The 15,080-nt window shown below is 40.4% G+C and overlaps 1 protein-coding gene across 1 annotated transcript; it reads left to right on the top strand.

Annotated features, from left to right (window-relative positions):
* Positions 1-8,576: 8,576 nt before the first annotated feature.
* LOC147623283 (chlorophyllide a oxygenase, chloroplastic-like) lies at positions 8,577-14,320 on the top strand. Its single transcript, XM_086821396.1, has 8 exons — positions 8,577-9,087; positions 11,881-11,985; positions 12,072-12,365; positions 12,491-12,638; positions 12,743-12,927; positions 13,022-13,134; positions 13,235-13,529; positions 13,617-14,320. Exons 1-8 carry the CDS (start codon positions 8,743-8,745, stop codon positions 13,779-13,781), a joined length of 1,650 nt encoding a protein of 549 aa, XP_086677522.1. The 5' UTR covers positions 8,577-8,742; the 3' UTR covers positions 13,782-14,320.
* Positions 14,321-15,080: the final 760 nt, after the last annotated feature.

The following is a 15,080-nucleotide window of genomic DNA, read 5'->3' as shown; positions in this document are numbered from 1 at the left end:
TCCATTCATGGAGGACATACTTCGAGCAGCACACAAGGAGTTCTTTTTCAATCAACTTTCCTAAGCTACTTTCTTCATCTCGCGAGGTGAATCCATCCACATCGAGCAATGTGACTACTCGAAGTCATGTTCATGTTCATTGGTGAACACAAAGATTCTCGGGATCTACACGTCCAAGCCACTTGTAAAATTTTCCATACAATACTTGGGAGTGTCAAGAGAGAAGAGACCATGCTAGCCTCTTAAGACACCAATTCTCTCTCACACATCAATTCATATGCAAGCCAAAGAAGGGCAACAAGGCAAGTGGATCACACACACACTCATATGAAGAGAAGTAGGAGGAGAGGGTGAGCTTGAGCTCCTTGCAAGCAATTACCAAACACACACACACACACACACAAAGAGTGTAGACAAGCACAAGAGAGAGAGGTGGAAGGCTGAATTTTCTTTCTTCTTTCTTGAACTTCTTCTCAACACACAATATACAAAAGATAAGAGTACATACTATATGTGAAAAGTACTCGACCAAAACATACTAGGGTTCTCTATAGTGTGAATCCGTCTACATGAGATGGCACTATAACTATGCCAGTCTCTAGTAATCAAAACATGGCTGTCACACAGCCTATCATCCCACTGGCTGCATATCTCCCATAATCTCACCAACCGTGCCAGTGGCGTAAGTGCGAGCCTATCCCCCAGGCGGGTCATCAATGTCCACAGCCACCAGATGAGCTCGATATCTCAACACTCCCCCTCGAGCTCAAATCCATCTCATGTATACCAAGTGAAGCCCTGAATCTACAAAGCTTCCCTGTACCCAATGCTTTGGTGAAGATGTCAGCTACCTGATCCTGTGTGGTGCTGACATAAACAAGGTCAATGTCCCCTGACAAGACCTTCTCTTTGACAAAATGATAGTGGACCTCTATATGCTTCGTGTGAGCATGAAAGACTCGGTTCTTGGCCAATTGTATACTGCTAATGTTGTCACAAAAAATGACAACTTGTCTATCCACACTGATAGACCCAAATCTGCAAGTAGCTTCTGCAACCAAGTTACCTCACACACTGCCATAGCAACACCGCTATACTCGGCCTCTGTACTAGATAAAGCAACCGTAGGCTGCTTCTTGCTACTCCAAGTCACAGCAACACTCCTAAAAGAAAACATAAAGCCACTGGTAGATCTTTTGTCTGAGATACTACCAGCCCAATCAGCATCTGTGTACCCATGTACATATATCTATATCCCAGTCTCATAAAAGAGTCCACACTGCAATGTAGACTTCACATACCTCAGTATGCATCTCACTGCATCCAAATGCGGCTTTCGAGGCCAACTCAAACGGCGTATACCCGGTAGCACTGTGCATTGAGTTGTTATCTAAAATTTCTAGGTAATTCGCCCAATCCTTTTGATCAGCACGAACATAATTGCTAATGTAGTCTTCTATGCCTTGATTGATTCGCTGTGTTTGACCATCTGTCTGTGGGTGATATGGTGAAGATATGCGCAACTGTGTGTCCATTAACTTGAATAATTCTCTCCACATGTTGCTCATGAATCTGCTGTCCCTATCTGATACAATAGCTGTTGGTAACCCATGATATTTAAACACTTGACTAAAATAGAGCTTTGCAGTCTGATACGCCGTGAGAGGTGGTTTAGATGGAATGAAGTGTGCCTGCCTTCGAGAAATAATCCACTACCACAAATATGGTGTTGTATCCATGGGACTCCGGGAGATCCACAATAAAGTCCATACTGACAATGTCCCACGGCCTTGACGGGACGGGCATGGTTTGCAGTAAAAACCAGCCGGTTTGACTTGCTGTGCCTTCACAAGTTGACATGTTGGGCATGTGCGAACATATTCGATGACATCCTCAGTCATGCGTGGCCAGAAGAAATGACATCGATGCTGCTCGAGTGAGCGCTTCTGCCCACCATGCCTGGCCAACTTACAGTCGTGGGTTTCCCAAAGTAGCATGGCTTTGAGGTCCGGGTCATTGGGCACATACACATTTTGGTGGGCATAGAATAATCCATCTTTGAATTCAAATAAACCCACGGCTGAGGTACCATTTTGCAACTCCGTGGCGATGACTGCTGCATCTAACTTCCGAGCATCCCTGATCTTGTCCAATAGTGCCACATTTGCAACACTCACTACATTCAACTATGGCATACGGCAAGCATCTAGCATCAAGTTCTGCTTCCCCAGCTTGTGAATAATGTCTATGTCAAATTCTACGATGAACTCCTGCCATCTGGTGACAACTTGGGTTGCGTCTGAAAGTACTTTAGAGATATGTTATCTATAAGAACTTTTGTGTGTTTGTGTTGCACATAATGACGCTACTTCCTAAGGCAATGAACCACTGCTTACATTTCCTTTTCATGTGTGGTCCATTGGCATTTTTCATCGCTAAACTTGCGTGACTCATACGCTATAGGGTGCCCGTCTTGTAATAAAACTCCTCCAAGGGCCCCGTCCGATGCATCCGTGTGAATCTCAAACTCCTTGTTGAACTCTGGGTAAGCACCGGGGTGCTGCACATTGCGACTTTCATCTTTTCGAAAGCGCTCTTTTCTATATCTGTCCACTTAAGCTGAAATCTTTGATAAACTTTCGGTAGAATTGTGTGAAACCCACGAACTCGCGAACTTCACGCACAGTTCGGGGTGCATTCCATTTCACCACTGCCTCGATCTTCTTGGGGTCTACTTGTACCCCCTTTTTGATTAACCACACGAAGCCCAAAAACTCCACTTCAGTGATTGCAAATTCGCATTTCTCTGGCTTGGCATACAGTTTGTGATGCCGTAACATTTGGTAGGCTCACTCAAGGTCTTGCTGTATATGAGCAGATCATCTATATATATGATCAAAAACTCATCTAAATAATCTTTATTTAAAGATAGCATTCATCATTGTGCAGAAGGTGGCTGGGGCGTTGGTTAGCCCAAACGGCAACACTAGCCATTCGTAGCTTTCATACCTTGTGCGAAACGTTGTTTTCTCAATGTCGTCTTTGGCGATTCGTATCTGATGATATCCGAATCGTAAGTACTTCGCTCCCGCCAGTTGGTCTAAGAGTTCCTATATTACTCGTAAAAGGGGTAGCAGTTCTTGATGGTGATTTTATTGAGGGCTCTGTAATCGGTGCGTAACTTGGCTGACCCGTCCTTCTTTGTGACAAACAGCACAGGCACACCATACGACGACTTGTTGGAGCGCACCATTCCATTTTCGGCCAGTTCGTTCAACTGTACCTTGAGCTCCTTGAGCTTTGGTAATTTTGGTAATTTTCTTGAATTTAAATTGAAGAAGAACAAGTTTAGGGATTTTTGTTTATGTATGGATGAAATAAAGCTTGTTTTTAACCATTGGGTAATCAATCTCCATCAATCTATTGTCCAAAGGGTAAAACTAGGTGGAAAACCATTAGTGGGTTTCCCAAAACCATAAAACCACCTTCCTCTTCACAAATCCTCTTCCTAATCTGTCTGTATGGATGGGATACAAAATTGATAGCCAATCCTGCTTAGCTTTCCAATTGCTAAACCATTGAGGGAGGAAGCAATCTATAATGGACGGTGTATAATTCACCAAGAGCTAGTTTATAGAGAAATAAGCTCTGTGAAGAGAAAAATTCTGAAATTGATCTTTTGAGAATAAAATTTTTACATCTTCTTTCACCAAAATCACGGCCAAGAAAATTTTAGAAGCTTGGGATTTTATTTTATTTTTCCTTTTTCTTTTCTCTCCCAACGGCCTGCGCATCAATTGTGAAGGGCAACGATTTGCGCTATATTTGTGAGCTTTTGCTTTCAACCCATATATATATATATATATATATATATAGTTTCCAATTGATCTCTCTCTCTCTCCCTCCTTCATACCCGGGCACGGCAGCGCATTAATCTCCTCCTCCCTCCATCGACGGCCTGCGCATCCTGAAGGGCAGGCCGGTTGCACGAAATGCATGAGGCATTGATTTTTTTATATAATTATTATTCTCCTTTTTTTTAAAATCTTGCGCGCTGCGTTGCCCGAATACTAGTGGGAGAGGTTTGATAGCTTAAATTTATAAAGGCTTTGATTAAGCTTTAATAAATTTATAAAAGCTTTGATTAAGCTTTAATAAAGCTTTATAAAACCAGCATAATACATATACATATATATTTTAAAAATTTTTGTTGCTGTAATTTTTATTTTTAATTTTTAAATCTCCCTCCTCCATCACCACGGGCACTACGTAGATGAATAAATCATTAGCAAAGCTTTATAGAGATAAAGCTTTATAATAATAAAAATTAATTAATTAAAAAAAAGAGCTTCATATTATTACTATTATTATTTCTCTTTTCCCTTCTCTATTCATGCGGTGATGGTACCCTAGTAGAAGGAAAACTATTTTACTATATATATATATATAAGCTTTTGACTAAGCTTTAAAAGCTTTCAAATAAGCTTTCCCAATAAGCATAAAGCTTTACAAATGAGACGAATCAAAAGTTTTATAAAAGAATTTTTTTTTAAACTATTCTCATCATATTTTATCGAAAAGAATCTCATGTACATATAGTTAGTTTGGATTTCTTTTATAGATTTTTAGAACTTACCTAAAGAGATATTTTGAGACTTTAGTCAAATTCTTGTGAATAATGTTGTTTTCAAAATCCTCATGAAGTACGAATAATATAAACAGTTTGTTAGTGAAGATATCATTAAAATGTTGCTTTAACATACGGCTAGTTTTCTAAATTTTAAAGAGTACATGAATTATTTCTTGAAAAATTATGCATTTGTGTATTGAGCTAACTTGGCAGGATTCACATCTAGCTCGACATTCCATATGAGATAAGAAACCCTATCTTTTCTCTTGTTTTAAATTTTTCATATTCCTTTTAATTTTCAGGAAATGGGTGAATATCCGCAACACCATCGTACTATTCAGGAAGAGCTTGATTATCTCCATATTCTTTTGAATCAAGAACGAGAGCATCGAGACAAATTTCAAAGAAAGATTGAACGACATCTGTCTAGAATAAACAAATATATTAAGAAGAAAGTTAAAAATGTGAAAGCATCTGACGTGCATAGCCCGACCAATGACATCGTATCCAAGCTGTCTATTGTCAAGTGTTTCAGGTGTAAGATGTTGGGACATTATGCTAAATCTTGCCCAACTAAAAAGAAGAGCCAAATTGCCCAAAAGGACGAGCTTGACACCAAACAGGTTAACGCACTCGACACATTAACCAAAGGTGGAGGTATGTGTAAAAAAAAATTTATTTATTGTATATAATTTATTGTTTGCTTTTGTATCTGTTTTCTCAATATTATTTCCTTCTAGACCTAGTTAGAAAACTTTAGCTCCTAAAAAGAATTTTAGATACCGTGACCTAACTAGAAAGATCGAGACAAGATTAGCAAAAGTTATCTTCAAGATCTAGTTGCCCAAATTCAAGTAAAAATAATTGCTAGACATTTCATAGAAGATTAAGACCAATTTGAAGATTCAAGAACCAATCAAGTTTCTCCAGTCTTTGATTCAAGTTATCAATTGTTTCACCATCGAATTTAGTGATGATGAGAAAAGTAAAGAAATAGCTCTCAAGTGACTAGAAACCAAGCTTACGTTGTATACCAATCACAATTACGAAGTTTATACCAATTCAAGTAAAGTTTTGTCTAAATTTTCAAGTGTTCTAGTTGAAGATCTATCCAAGTATAAGATTCTTTCTAGACCAAGAATTGCTCTAAGTCAAAGATATATTCAACCACAAGATTTAAACTCTTTAAGAACAAGATTTATTCAAGAATTATAATTATGATTTAATTAAAATCTCTCAATTTTCTCTCAATTCAATTATGATTTAATTAAAGACTAATTTCTCAATTTTCTCTCAATTCAATTATGATTTAATTAAAGACTGATCTCTCAATTTTCGTCCATTCAAGTATTTTTAATCTAAGCCAAGATTCATTACTAGTATATCAAGTTCTTGCTATCAACTTGGGTGCAAAATGACCATCTTTCTTCAAGTTCCGATTTCAAGTTTAAGATTAAGCTTAAGATCAAGATCCCCTTTAGATTTCATTGTTTACAAGATCAAGATTAAGATTAAGATCAAAAACAAATCTCGAGAATTCATCAAGATTAAGATCAAAAACAAATTCCCAGAATTTAGTTAGATAATTACAAGAATAAGATCAAGAACAAACCCCAGAATTCATCAAGTTATTGACAGTAATGTAAGTGATTATTTTTTAATCTTAAGTTGATAAGAATTTCCATTTCGACCTAATTCATTTTTGGAATAAGACTTGTAGTCTAATTTTGAGGATAGAGAAAAGTTATGTCAGAATGAAAGTTTCAGAGAGAATTAGCTACTCCATCTCAAACTTTTGTTCTTAAGGTAGTGTCGTGTGGAATTAATCTATGGTATGGGACATTAGATTGGTTTTACATGGCTACACCAGACGTATCTATGTCTTCTATCTTTCACCAGCGAGTGTTTGTATGTGGAAGGTACCTCTGTGGTATGGGACACTTAGATCCCTTTTACATGCATTTACTTGTTTGGTTTTAATTTCAGAAATTGTTTGATATGATGATCTTGTCCTCCACTTGTGCCATGAAGCCATCCACTCATTGATTGCGCAACTGAGGACAATTGATTCCCAATAGGGGGGACTGTTATGATCCATGTTAATTAAATACCTTTTGACATTCAAAAAACCATCCTCAAGAAGATACAAAATGGATGCCGAGATATTTTTCCGAGCTTATCCTGAGATCCTTCGTTCTTTTCAAACCCAACAAACCTACAATTGAGGACAATTGCAAACTCAAGCAAGAGGGATGTTATGAGAATATATTTTCAGTTCTCTTTAAGAATATTATTTTTTTCCTCTTGAGTAATTTGGGGACGCCTAGGTTACTCTTGCATCATGCCGGCTAGGTTAATATCGTGGGTGACACCACTATAAATATTAATACATGCGGTATATGACGTATGCTTGGGGCCGTCTATGATTATTCCAGTTAGGTTTGTATTGGCAGGGTGATCCCTAGAAGTACTTACGCCTGGTAGTCATGAGTTGGTTATGGTTTGTGCCTGTTTAATATTTGTGGGATTAATTTAATTATTAATTGGGCTTATATTTTCAGGTCAAGAAGATTACGAGGATCGATAAATAATGTCGAGGAGAATGTTTCTTATGTGCATCACATTTATTTTTACAAGCATAGCTTATAACCTTAGTGTTGAATTTATTAAAGCCCAAAGGCTTTACCCTAGCCCCAATTTTTAGGACACTCTATTTTTATTGTGGAAGAGTGTCGTGCTCTCTAAAAGCACACTTTGTATATTTTTGGGGCTATGGCCTATTTTTGGTGGAAAGAAAGCTAATAAAGAAATACTCTTGTGTGGGGAAAGGCCACGCACAAGGGGGGGGAAGATTGCACCCACCATGGTGTTGATGGTGATGTTTTTCTTTCTCTTATTTTATGTTTTGTTTTATGCTTTAATGTTCAATTTAATTCAAGTAATTGTTTTAATACTTGATATATTTTATGAGTTTTTGATTATTCTCTTCAAGAAAATTAAAGGTCCGGTTGCAGTTGTTGAGTATCCATTGCTCTTGACTCGAGACGTCTGTTGTGTCGTTCACGCCGAATCCAAGCTGTTACTTCGGCGTCAAGCTCTGTGTCTCTTTCTTGCCTTGCTTCTTCCTCAATTCTCGCGGCTTCTTCTGCGTCTAGGTGGCCACCTTCCGTGGTCTTCCCCTTTGCAATAAGTCTTGATCAAACTCACCGCGACGCGGCGTTTCCTGCTCTGATACCAAGTGTCACGGAGTGGTGATCTTGGGTCGCGTTCTGGGTGCAAGTTCCCACTCGGGACTAGGAAAATCCAGTACAAAACTGAAAACAGAGAGTACTTTTGCTGAATGCTGCACACCAAGACCTATAGCTTGTCTTGAAGAGGACGACGAGCCGGTCGTTTTAAGTACTAGAACTTTGAAAAGGGACTCCGTATGAAGGAGATATGACCAAAAACGTACAAGCTGCAATAGAAAACAGTGTCACCAATGTGGGCTTCCAACCCAAAACTTGTATTGATTCAATGTCGACACGCGACGAGATTACAATGGGATCACAAGAGTGATGAGAGAAAAGACTTATGGGTATCCGAGGCGCGGGATCCCTTGCCCACAAGCCGTCTTGTATCTAAACGAAGGTAGGAGAGGTCGGGCTAGACCACATTACTCCACCTCAAGGTACTCCCATATAGAGGCAAAGAATTCGGGGCCTCCAAGCATCCCTTGAGAGCACCATGTGAGGCCGGATAGGAATCCCAAAAATCCCACGCCTCACACCAATCATTGAGAATGATGATGGATTGCAAGCCTAAGAGACTTGAAAGGATAGTTGTTTGTTTGGGTATTGACACTTCAACATGGCAAAAGTTCATTGGTTATCTTTCAAGGTGGCCAAAGTTCATTAGTGGAAGCCAATGGCATTGAAATAGGTTACTCTTATCCATGCGTGGATTTGATGAATGAGTGGAGGATCTTCCCAATGAGGAGAAGCCAAGTGGAAAGCAGAGAGCCATGAGAAAAGGCCCCTCAATTTCCCTTCGTTTCAACTGAAACCGATCGTAGCGAAGCTCCCCATCCCCACAGCCAGAGCTCTCTCTGCTTCTGCCGCAGCAGGAAAGCGATGGCCTCTCATCTATGTACAAATATCGATCTTCACAGCCCATCTTTTCTCCCTAGCTACCTGCCCACAAAGAGGGTTGGGTTCACTGTCGCAGACACTCATTTAGGCGGCCGCTTCCGCACACTACGAATACAGTCCTCTGCCGCAGATGGACACTCGGAGGCTTCGCCTGAGACTCTCGTGGGCAGCTTGTTTCATGTGGAGTTCCCTCGCACCACTACACCCCCCTCCAGTGGGCGCCTATTTGATGTCCACCATGCCTGGGAAGTTGTTCGCCAGGACTTGCTCTACTGCGATTGGAAGGCCCGCCAAGATGTCATGGCCATCAAAACTCTACATGACAAGGTATGCCCTCACAACCCTTCAAGATTATGGTCTTAAGGTTGATGGGTTAACATCTCCTTATTTTGGTTCAATTCTAATGGCTCCATGGCAAGGTTTAGGTCAGTGGAATTGCCAAGTATCTACAGAGGTACATCCTAACAACAAGGTTGGATTTACAGTGGGCTAATTCACTGCCAAGCATACCCAGTTTTTTGGTACCTCGACCGTAGAGTGTCTACCATCACCGATCATCTACATACTTCCTTGAGAAGTATACTCTACATGACAATTTATGCATTAGCTACATCTAAAAGCATAGGTGGAGCACATTTAGACGCATATGGCCGGTTGTTTATGTAGTTTGACAAAGGAGGATGAAATCAGGAAAAGGAAGTAGAGCCTGTGTGAAGCATGGCCATTTCTAGGATTTCTGCAGTATCATGTCCAGATGAAGGATCTCTAGGATATCAGTTCAGGTTACCATCAATTGCACTGGTTGTTCAACGTGAGCAATTCAAAGAGAGTCCATGGTGATCGCTCCACAATATTGGATACAGCAGCAAGAGAACTTGAGCTTGAGGATGAGGTTGTGATTTAAAGTTCATAGCAAATGGATTATCACAAAGAGAAGGGGATTTGTAATGGATGGAAAAAAGATTCTTAAAAGAAATTTTGCAAATATTGTAGGATTTTAAAGAGGCTATGCAAATATTAAAGTAAGAGATCTTTATGCTGATCATCATTCGTTGTCTTGCATGTTCTTTTCTCCCAAGATTTAGAACATGATGTTGATGTTGCAGGGCTCCCTTCCTCTAATCCATAAGAAGCTGTAACACAAAAAAATGACCACCTACTGCTTGGAATCAAGGAAAGTGTGGATGGCTAACACTCCTTCTGGCTTCCTTCCCACACTTAGACCTGACTGTATCCTCCCATACAGTCTAACGTAGTGCATCTCATCAGCAAGTGATAACAGCCTTGAGGCTCACCGCTAGATCTTTGTCCTTTTATCACAGACATCAAACACCTGACTTCTTGCCCACAACATGTTTTTGCTAAAGGCCAAAGAAAAGCTTATGTCCATGAATCCAACAGTAACTTCTAGCAAGAAGTATTACTCAAATCTGAGGATGAAACTTGCACGCATGACTTGTTGGAGTGGCTTTGATACCCAGTCCCCACTGAAGCAGCCCCTTAGTCTCCCGAGCTGCTTGTGTAAAACAATTTCACAAACCAAGATAGTTATGCTGCTGTCGGCTCAGCACCCAACCATAGCTCCATCCGGAGCACTCATCCTGAGGTAGAGACTAGACCAAGATCGCGACCATGCTCCATTACCAAACCCCAACATGTGCCTAGAGCCATGGCGAAAGCCTCGCCTAGGTTTTGATCCCCTAAGGAGTCTTCCCTTGTTCACTTGTATAGGCTTGGGCTAGTAATAAAGCAAGAAAGCACACTTATTAATAGATATAACAAAATATAGTTTCCCACATTAACCCTTGGTTAACAAAGTTGTCAAACTTGCTGTTGGCAAGGTCCCAACCCTGTTCTCACTATTTAGTATTTACTTGGGAGGAATGGTTGCCAACCCCGTTGAGATGTTTGGATCCCCAACTTGCCAGCCAATTTTTTGTAAGGGTGATGACAACTATGTTGGAAAGCGTTGGTTGGCTAGTTAAGAAAGGCTACTGTGGTTTGAACACCGCTTATCACATGAACCTTCCCCTTAAGAAAATAATGTCCCTCCTAGTTATCAATCAGAAGATCGTGAGCTTTGTCATTAAGCACAACTATGGCATTACCATTGTGGTGTGCCTTCTACTGACTCTTTCTCACACTACAACTTTGCGCTATCATCAACTCGATCCTACTGCATGTCTAAGGTTTGCAACTAACCCTATGACACTCTTTTTCACATTACAACCTTGCACATTCCTCAACTCAATCCTAGTGCTTGTCTAAGGAATGCAACTAGCCCTATGACATGGCGCTCGTCCCTCCAGTTCATTTCAGAGCACTTGTGTGGCATACAGAAGGGGTGAATAGCAGGCCCCAGTGTTTATTAGAGAAAAAGCCTCTCTGCGGCTTGGGTTGTGCTGGGGAATCTGTAGGAGATCATTGACAGTAGCCTTGACCATTCGGTAGTCTTGTATACAGAACAATATGTTCTAGATTAATGCATTTAAGTGGTAGATTAGTCGTCTGTGTCTGCAGGTGTCTTCTGTAAGTCTTTCGCTGCTATATATTCTCTGTTGTTCATGCTGAATCATGCGCACCTTAGACAGATAGGTCTTACAAGAAGACTTTGGGAAGTTACTCGAAGTTGATTCACCAGCAGAAACTTTCTGGGATTGCTATTCTTTCAGCCATGGTCTCATCCTGCACAAGAAAGTGTGAGAAGATGGATGATTTCACCCTGCAATATGAGCAAGAGGGTTTGCCACATGCATCATCCCTTTCATGGATGCTTTGTGTCATACTATGGAGTGGTTAGGTGAGTGTCGGCTACTTGTGAGCCTTATTTGATAAAGGGATAAGGGTTGAGTTACATTGAGTCTTAAAGTCACACACAAGTAGAGTAGGAGCACCCCTGCGTTGGGAGAATTCAGTTCCTGAAAGCATTGCTCTGTGGCTTAGAATTGGGTCAGAGAGAAATTTTGAAGTTGTTTTGGGCCCCTAATACTCCTTGTCATGTATTTTCTCTTTAATACCACTGCTGATTCTTGTGTGCATGTCGATAGAAACATTAGTATCTTTCTACATGCAGGTAGTACGTTTTGCATGACCTGAGAAGTTATCAGCCTTTTTTGACAGGCTGTGGAAGTCTTGAACCCATTAGCAAGGGATAGGAAGTCGGTTGAAACCTTACGAACTGAGTTGGAGGCTCTGCAGCATGATCTTCTCAAAGCACATGAGCAGGTGATATGAATGTGGTTTATGTATTGAATTTCTTGTCATATGCAATATTCATCCCTTAAAAATCTTCCTTTTGGTTCTTGCTTAAGGTTCATCTGTCAGAAGCTAGAGTATCCTATTCATTACAAAAGTTGGCAGATATGGAGTCCATGGTGAATGACAAGCTGCTGCAAGAGAGCACATTATCGGAAGGTCATCTGAGGACCATGCAACCCTCCACTTCTAAAACCGGTTCTACAGATATTGGAGCTCAAACAGTTATGGGAAGAAATCCTTTAAAGGGTTCTCTAAACGTATCGGGTCCTGTGGAAGTCTACTCAGAGATGTTGCGTAATTTTTGGTATCCCATAGCGTTCTCTGCAGATGTTGACAATGAGACATTGGTGAGCTGGCACCAAAAATGTACCGTCTTGTAGTTTACTCTCACTTAGCACCAATGCTTCTGATGTCATGCTTTTGTGAAGCTTGTGTTCTGTGTGCGTTTGGTTGACCTATATAAACAATGCAGGTTCCTTTTGAATGCTTCGAGGACCCGTGGGTTATTTTTCGGGGTAAAGATGGCAGGGTAGGCTGTGTTCAAAACTCGTGTGCCCATAGGGCGTGCCCACTTCATCTTGGGACAGTCAAAGATGGGTGCATCCAGTGTCCTTATCATGGTAAGAGTCTTGGATTTAATGTTTTACTATACGCTATTTGCTCGTGTGTAGGTAAGGTATCCTAGCATATATTCACTGCATGCAACTTGACCAGCGTCATGCAGGCTGGGAGTATTCAACCAATGGTGCATGTGAGAAGATGCCCTCAACCAAGTTCGTGAATGCGAGCATTAGGGCTCTACCATGCATTGAGCAAGATGGAATGATATGGATTTGGCCTGGCAATGAAATTCCAGACTCAACCCTCCCATCTTTAACTCCTCCTACTGGCTTTACTGTACATAGTGAGGTATTGTGAGATATTTATATTGATGTAGTCTGAACAACTCCTGCTGCTGCTCCTTTCCTCTGTTGATTGTTTTGTATTTGGATGCCTACTACAGATTGTGCTGGATCTTCCAGTAGAGCATGGTCTTCTCATGGAGAATCTATTAGACTTGGCCCATGCCCCATTTACACATACTACAACTTTTGCAAGAGGTTGGCCAGTTCCAAGGTAACTAAGTGCGTGTGTGCGTGCATGCCAAAAGCATATACAAGATTTTTTAAGTTATTGTTTTGATGCATAAAGAAAGTCATGTGATTGTTCTTTGCAGCTCGGTTAAGTTCTGTACTCCGGCGACTGCCTTGAAGGGTTTCTGGGACCCTTATCCTATTGACATGGAGTTTCAGCCTCCCTGCATGGTCCTATCCACAATCGGGATCTCTAAACCTGGAAAACTAGAAGGCAGCAGTACTAGCACTTGTTCTAAGCACTTGCATCAACTTCATGTGTGCTTGCCATCTACTCGGGGAAATACACGGTTACTTTACAGAATGTCATTAGATTTTCTACCCATTTTGAAGTATGTGCCATATATTGAATATTTGTGGAGGTATCTTGCGAATAAGGTTGGTGCTTTTTGCACTTTTATCTTTTTAAGCAATTATCTTGAACTTTCATTTGGATGTGGTCTGATGGGCTTGAATAACAATCAGGTTCTGGATGAGGATTTGAGGCTTGTTCTAGGGCAGCAGGACAGAATGATTAGAGGAGCTAATGTATGGAATCAGCCGGTTGCCTATGACAAACTGGGGTTACGCTATCGACTGTGGAGACTGAGTGTTGAATCGGGAGCAAAATCTTTACCAAGGAGAACATGAGATTTTTTGGAGGTCATCTGAGCTCTTAAATGGTTTTGATCACCTTCAATGAGCTTGCAAATGCACCGCCCTCAAGCATTCCTATATGCCAGAATCAGATGAGCTGTTAAGAGTCAAAGCCAAAATGTACTACTGACTAATCACCTAGCTTTACATACCAGGTCCATGTCGGACACATTTGTAATAAGAAAATTCCTTTGTTATTATTGTACATGGACACAGCAGTTGTGCAAGCGAATGGGGATTGGCATTGCAACTTGGCACCTTACGACATATGGAGACATGCTCCAGATGGGCTTTCCAGGAGACATGGTCCAAAAGTTTTTTTGAAAGCATTGATTGGGGCTGAGAAGTGTCTGTTGGTTGTAATCTTCTCTAGAGCTAGTGCTGCCATGGCCAACACAAAGAGATTCACGAGCTCTGTATCTGACCGAAGCTTTTTCTCAGTATATGTTGCCAACAGCTGTTTAGAAAAGCTGGCTTGCCAACTATTGCTATTAATTCTGTATTCTGAAAATAGTTTGCCTATTATTGAAAAATTTCAGCTGTAATTAGCCAAATCCCCCCCCCCCTCCCTCCACCCCCCCAAATAAAGAGAAAAAGTTGCCCAATTCTTCTCGTTTGCAAAATTCATATCTGGTCCTCAAGGCATTGTCTGGTGGGAGAGGGTCTATGGCTAAAGAGGAGAGCGAAGTACCTTTGATTTTGCAATTTGTTAGGCATCAAAGAATTGCAAACTTCTTAGTCTTGATCATTTCCGGTGTACATGTTATGTCTCTTCGTTTTTGTAACAAAGTACTTTTAGGATGCACATGCACATGGGATGGGCCTAGGCACATGGGCTTAGGGTCATTTACATGTGGGATTAGCGCACATGGGCCTTGGGACTATAAAAGGCATGTGCTCTAGGAGGAACCTAGCCTTTTGATGACCTTACCCTTTGGTATACCTTTTGATACTTTCATGACAATGAGTACCTTTAGAAATCTTCATAGCTTTCTCTTTAATCTAGGCTAATTAAGTGTTGGTTTCTTTCACTGGTATTAGAGCCCTCAGCTTAGATCTTTGTTTAGAGAACGATTAGAAGATTAATCATTTTTAAATTATTGTTAATCTAATTTTTTATAATGCATTTTTAAATCATGATTTGTGTTAGTCATTTTTAGAATTGATTTTTATACAATTTTTTAATTTGTTAATTTCTCGTCTTGAGAAGATTAGTAATGAAATTTATTTTAACTATTTTTAAATTTATATTAATCATTGTTTTCAAAACTTTAATATACTTTATTGTTTGAT

The sequence above is a fragment of the Cibotium barometz genome, chromosome 27, assembly GCF_041138505.1.
Source record: "Cibotium barometz isolate CiBa-2024 chromosome 27, ASM4113850v1, whole genome shotgun sequence".
NCBI classification, from domain to species: Eukaryota; Viridiplantae; Streptophyta; class Polypodiopsida; order Cyatheales; family Cibotiaceae; genus Cibotium; species Cibotium barometz.
Note: the sequence above shows the minus strand (reverse complement) of the source record. Positions and strands in the feature narration are given on the sequence as shown.

What these genes read in the sequence shown, in the direction of transcription:
- LOC147623283 (XM_086821396.1), top strand. Translation starts at nt 8,743, where the DNA reads ATGGCCTCTCATCTATGTACAAATATCGATCTTCACAGCCCATCTTTT. An exon ending in ATGTTGACAATGAGACATTG is followed by an intron (nt 12,366 to 12,490) that starts GTGAGCTGGCAC and finishes TAAACAATGCAG; the next exon opens with GTTCCTTTTGAATGCTTCGA. An exon ending in GCTTTACTGTACATAGTGAG is followed by an intron (nt 12,928 to 13,021) that starts GTATTGTGAGAT and finishes TGCCTACTACAG; the next exon opens with ATTGTGCTGGATCTTCCAGT.